Genomic DNA, 5,703 nt, shown 5'->3' with positions numbered 1-5,703 from the left:
GATATTATGCTATATTGTTTATGGAACACTGATAGGAAAGTGTATGTGTGTTCATTGTAGATGTGACCATCAAAATATAGGCCTAACTATATTTTGATCCCCATTTGAATCTGAGGATATGGACCCCATGGATATGTCAGGCTGACTATAATTTTAATGAGGAAGAGTAAGAAAAGAGCTGAGTGTGGTAGCATGTGCCTATATGCCTGTAGTCCCATCTACTTGGGAGGCTGAGACAGGAGGACAGCTAGAACCCAGGAGTTTCAGAACACCCTGGGCAACACAGTGACACCCCATCTCAAAAAAAAAAAAAAAAAAGGGGTCAAGCTAGGGACATAACTCAGTGGCAGGCAGAGCATTATATAAGTGTGAGACTCTGGGTTCAATGCCTAGCACTGCAAAAGAAAGAATGAGAGAGAGAGAGAGAGAGAGAGAGAGAGAGAGAGAGAGAAGAAGAAGAAGAAGAAGAAGAAGAAGAAGAAGAAGAAGAAGAAGAAGAAGAAACAATTCTTTTTTTTCAAAATTTTATTTTTATTATTAGAGTTTTTAACAAGGGTTTTACAGAACAGAGTTAGACTTGCCATCTGTCTTATGAAACCTCAATAATTTAAAAACTTAAGTTAATAAATATGAAACTAGGTTTAGTCTTTCTCTCTTTTAAGCCATGCCATGCACTTCTAAGAGACACAGAGGAGAAAAATCCCATATCCATCTGTAGTAAAACACATTTTCAACTACCAGTTAATGCTACCTACGATTTCCCTAGGCAGAGCTAATAATCATGGTCTTTTATCTTTCTCAAAAGATTTAAGAAACATAAATAGATCCATAAATAAAGGTTTAACTTTTTAAATAATAAAATCCCCTAGTCTTAAATCTTGTCCTTTTAAAAAAGAAACACAAAATAAGATAGGCAATTAATAAAATGAAATCTTACGCTCCAAAGTTATCTTAGGACATATTAAATACATAAATAACTTAAAGACCTTAGAAAAGCAAACAAGAAGTACATTGTATCCATTCTAAACCTTTCTCTTTGGGGAAAAGGAAGGCTGATTTGGGTCCCTTCTCTGAACCAGTGTTACCTCCACAGGGTCAATCTGATGAACTGTTTTAAGAACCTTGAGTTTGGCCAGAAAACCTAACTGCTTCAGGGAGACCCTTCAGGACAGACCCAAAACTCTTAGGCCACGTGGCGGATGATGGGGGTGACGCAGGTGCAGCCCACAGCCACCACCATCTTCTCCAGCCGGAAGGAATTGGGGCAGTGCTGAGACTCCCTTCGCAGGACCAGGATCTCTTGCTGGATGGGGACGGAGTTCATGTGGTGGTCCACCTTCCCTTCAGCAGTAATACAGCCCAGGTGGCGGCACTTTGCCTCCCAGATCACAGTGGGGTATCTCTCAGGGTCCTCATTGCGGCTGCAGAGGAGACAAAAGCCAGGATGAAAGTGGATTATCAGTAAAGTAGGAAGAAAACCAAATAGTAACAAAGGAGGCAAATTCACAGGTGACAAATTATAGGCTTGGCAAAATCTCTGAGGGATGTTAGTTTAAGGAAGAACTTTTGGGGAAACTTGGATTTTCTTTCTTTTTTTTTTTTAACTTTTCAAAAAATTTTTGCAGTGCTGGAACTTGAACCTAGGGTCTTGCATATGCTCTACTACTAAGCCATGACCCTTAGCTCTGAAATATGGATTTTCAAGCATATGGAATATTACAGAAAAAAAGACAATGGTCCAGTTTTTCCTAATTTCTTTGAAGAATGAACAAAGTAAGATAGACTGAGACCATAGCAAAGATTTAGTTTCCCACAAAGGATACATTTTCAGAGTACATTTGATTGAGGGGGAAAAAAAACAAGGGAAGAGTAGGCTTAAAATCATCTAGGAGCTGTTTGTGTGACTTGATGAAATCTACCCCAGTGAGAGGAAATGCCTCAGAATTTTATCTAAGAGCACTTGCATAGGAAACAGCCCAAAGATGACAGGAAGGATTAGATACAAAAATTTTCCTCTATAACTTTCTCTTCTCTCTCTCTTTCATTTTTTTTTTATCTCTTGAATAGATTATTTTAACTATTCTTAGTAATAGCCAGAGGAGAATAAATCCTATAGTCAGGTGAGACTAAAACTGAGACTTATTTGCACAAAGTCAAATTATCAAAACACATTGTATTTCATCTTTTCTGGGGTCTGAATAGTAGGTATACTAAGGATGTAGCAAGTGCCATGTGTGGGGGTGTAGATCAAACTATCTAACTCAAACAGGAACAGAAGTACCCAACATGATTCTTTCTCCACTAAGATTCAAGCTGTATTTCCCCAGTGCTCATATAACCTCTCCCCAAGGACAAGCACAAACATCCTAGATAGTTATTAGTTATTTTCAACATGTTTTCTCAATTGTGGGTCTGGCCGAAAGAATTCAAACATTAATCCCCTATGATAAAAGTCTAATTTTAAAAAATTGACCAGTGGCTCAGGAGGCTAAGGTAGGAGGATTGCAAGTTCAAAGCCACCCATAGAACTTAGTGAGGCCCTAGGCTACTTAGAGAGACCCTGTCCTAAAATACAAAATAATAATAATAAAAAGGTCTGGGAATATAGTTCAGTGGTTCAGTGTCCCTAAGTTCAATCCCTGGTATAAACACACACACACACACACACACACATAATTTAAAAAATGAGAAATAGTTTTGAGGTCTCATAAATATTAGAATAGTGACTATCGTTAACTTGATTTGATTTTTGGTGTCCGTGACAATGAAATCTAATAGGCTAGGTGTTAAGGGGTGTCCTGTGCTGTCAAAGAAGTCTGTAGAATGAAAGTTGGAAAATTACAGCTCGGGACAGTGGGCCTTTTATGGATTTCTGATTCTGAGTGAATAAAGTCATGCTCTAGGTGACTTAGAACAGTCTGGTGCATGGGAGAACTGAAGGATGCAGAGATTTTATCCTTACGTACTGGAGGTTCCAGGGTGAAGTGGATCGGTTGTAGTAGTTGGAAGGCCTTCTGGAATTGCCACTGGGGCTAAGGATGTTCAGGTTGAGCTTCACGTTCTGGAGGAAGTTCTTGTCATCAGTATGTGGGCATCCTGGGTTTTGTGGGAAGACTATTGCTGCTTTTGCTATAGCCACCAGACTCAGCAGCAGCAGCAGCAGAGACTGGAATTGAATGGAAAGGAGACAGAGATAGATTTTTTGTTGATAAATTCATTGTGATGATAATTTTTATTGCTAGTCATAGGAAGCATACTATGTTCTGGGAAAATCCATGTGAAAATTTCCAATCATTTAAATAGATAAATAAAAGCCCTACTTAGATGAGCAAAAGTTATAGTTATTAAGACCATGAATTTTTTTACTAGTTTTCAACATTCTCTTTTGACTTAGGAAAGGTATGTTATACATATTGGCTGGCAGTAATTTTAGTAAAAATGTCAAGCCATGCCCTGTCATCAGCCTGTCAGCACATGCAACATCATCAGGCCAATAGGATAAGAGATGACCTTGATTTTCAAGGGGGAAATGTCCTTCTGCACCATTGTTCTCAGTCTGATCGTTCTGTGAAATCAAATGTGCACCTTGGAGAAAAGGGCTGTAGCAAATCCACATGGTATCAGTATTCATGTTAGAAATATTGTTTGTACCATTGGCAAACAGTCTACTAAAAACTGAATCCCCTTTATGTCTCCACAGGTATATTTTATGCTTGTTCTGAATTTATCATGCATTGATTCTGTAATAAGATGAAATTTCAAAAAGAATTCTTTAGGTTAAATATTTTAAAAATATTAAGTCCACTCTTTCTAAAGCAGTTATTTATCTATCTAAAAAGAATAGTTTTGATGTACCAAGAAAATAGCATAAAATAATAGAAACAAAGGTTGCTCTCACAGTTTTTAAGGCGTCAGGGATAGCAACCCATTTTACTATGGATTAAAGAAAAACGTTGTGGAAGAACAATATTAAATCACTGTATTCAGGCAAACAGACTGTCAACAAACATTTATTTTACTATACAGCATCATATCACACTTTTTGTGTGGTTTAGCCCCAATACAGACATCTTTCAGTTTTAATCTCATCTTTCAAACTGATGTGTATCAATTCCTGAAAATGCTGTGCAGTTGTCTACCAAAGGTCTCATTTCCCATCCTACATATGCTGCATTCATGGATCTCCATTGTTAGAGTCCAGCATTTTGCATACCACAGTCCAGAAATCTGGGCTGATCCAAATCAGCAAGTGCATTGCACATCAAGTGCAGAACTCACCATGGATGAAGTCCTCGCAGGAGACATCAGTGCTTCTCAGTGATCAACTGGGGCTGGATGAGCTGTGCCTGCTGTGAGATGGACAAAGTGCAGCACTGTGTTCTCTCTTTTTATAGGGCTTTGCTTCTTCTGTGGTCTCTTACGTTGGCGTCTCAGAGTGGGTTTGGGGGTGACACCATTTTGGTTAAAAGTTCCATCCTCAAATGAGGTCAGAGAAGCACCACCACTTCATGACGGGTAGTACCTGCTTCTGAAGGAAAATGGGAAGGGCAGAAGTTCACTTCTAAAGGCTGCACATCCTCTCTTCATTCTTCGAAGAACTACTACGGGGTTGGCGTTGAGCAAAGATGCTTTGCCATGAGTCAACAGCATGTATTTATGGAGATAGCTGAAGCTGCTGTAGAGCTATGCTCTGTTTTAATGGCTCATGGGAAAGTAGAAGTTTGACATAGCATCCAGGCCTTCTGATATCATGTACCTTGATTTCCCATTTGATCTCTCCTTTCCTCACCAGATTCCCTGGCCAGATGTTACAGAGAAAACTCCAGAAATTAGTCAAGGTCCTGCCATATAAACAACAAAGCAAAAAAATAATTAAATGATGATGAAATATATTATATTTAATTGAATTTAACAACTGTTTTGTTGAATGTCTATCCAAAGAACTAATAACTCAGTTAGAGACATGAGATTTACTATTAAAAGTATGTCTAACATGGTATGCTACCAAACAATTTGCTAATATTTGGTGATTTTTTTTTTGTGGTGCTGAGGATCAAAGCTAAGACCTTATGCTTACTAGGCAAGCATTCTACTGCTGAGCTACAGCCTCAGCCAAATATTTGGTATTTTGAGATTTAAACTTACGTAATTCTTTAAGGAGGAGTGAGATGGATGGAAGAATAAGGGAATCTGGCTGGATGAAGTGAGGAGGGAATTGAAAATGGAGATGGAAACTGAAGAAAGTTAGAGGTACAGAAAAGGAGGCAATCGTGTGGAGAGTGTAATATTAACAAGAAGTGGGAGGAGGAAAGAAGAGGGTTAAGAAGGAAAGAGAAAGAAATAGCCCCTCTCTCCTTTTCTCTCTCAGTGAGATGACCTCTGACTCTCGTCCTTGAGAATTGTTCCTCCTTAGGAGTAGAGGACAAAGTCGATAAAGAAGGGGACCAGTGGATACAGATGTGGCTGGCTACCTGGTGCTCTTCTTCTTCCCCTGCCACCAGTTACGGGAGCCCTCAGGAGGGGTCTCACATTCAGCATGGCAGCACGGGAAGGCTGACTAGCTATTCCAGCTCACTGCTGGAATGCCTAAGTTTGCTGGATTCTGGGCCTGTTTGTTCTGAGATCCATTCCTCCCTGCTCTGATCTATGCTAAAGCTACTTTTGCAGACAGTATCTTCCCTTCTGTCTCCCAGAGCACTGCTT

The 5,703-nt window shown here is 39.3% G+C and overlaps 1 protein-coding gene across 1 annotated transcript; it reads right to left on the bottom strand.

Moving 5' to 3' along the window:
- Positions 1-1,027: 1,027 nt before the first annotated feature.
- On the bottom strand, positions 1,028-4,305 carry Il17a (interleukin 17A). The gene is made up of 3 exons (XM_015487944.2): positions 4,279-4,305; positions 2,967-3,166; positions 1,028-1,421 (listed from the first exon to the last, which is right to left on the bottom strand). Exons 1-3 carry the CDS (start codon positions 4,303-4,305, stop codon positions 1,184-1,186), a joined length of 465 nt encoding a protein of 154 aa, XP_015343430.1. The 3' UTR covers positions 1,028-1,183.
- Between the last annotated feature and the right edge of the window lie 1,398 nt (positions 4,306-5,703).

The sequence above is a fragment of the Marmota marmota genome, unplaced genomic scaffold (assembly GCF_001458135.2).
Source record: "Marmota marmota marmota unplaced genomic scaffold, marMar, whole genome shotgun sequence".
NCBI classification, from domain to species: domain Eukaryota; kingdom Metazoa; phylum Chordata; class Mammalia; order Rodentia; family Sciuridae; genus Marmota; species Marmota marmota.
This window is presented reverse-complemented; position numbering and strand designations above follow the sequence as displayed.

Coding starts and splice junctions, on each gene's coding strand:
- Il17a (XM_015487944.2), bottom strand. CDS start 4,305: ATGTCTCCTGCGAGGACTTCATCCATG. Junction 3,167..4,278: donor CTGCGAGGACTTCATCCATG/GTGAGTTCTGCA, acceptor ATTCAATTCCAG/TCTCTGCTGCTGCTGCTGCT. Junction 1,422..2,966: donor ACTTCACCCTGGAACCTCCA/GTACGTAAGGAT, acceptor TCTCCTCTGCAG/CCGCAATGAGGACCCTGAGA.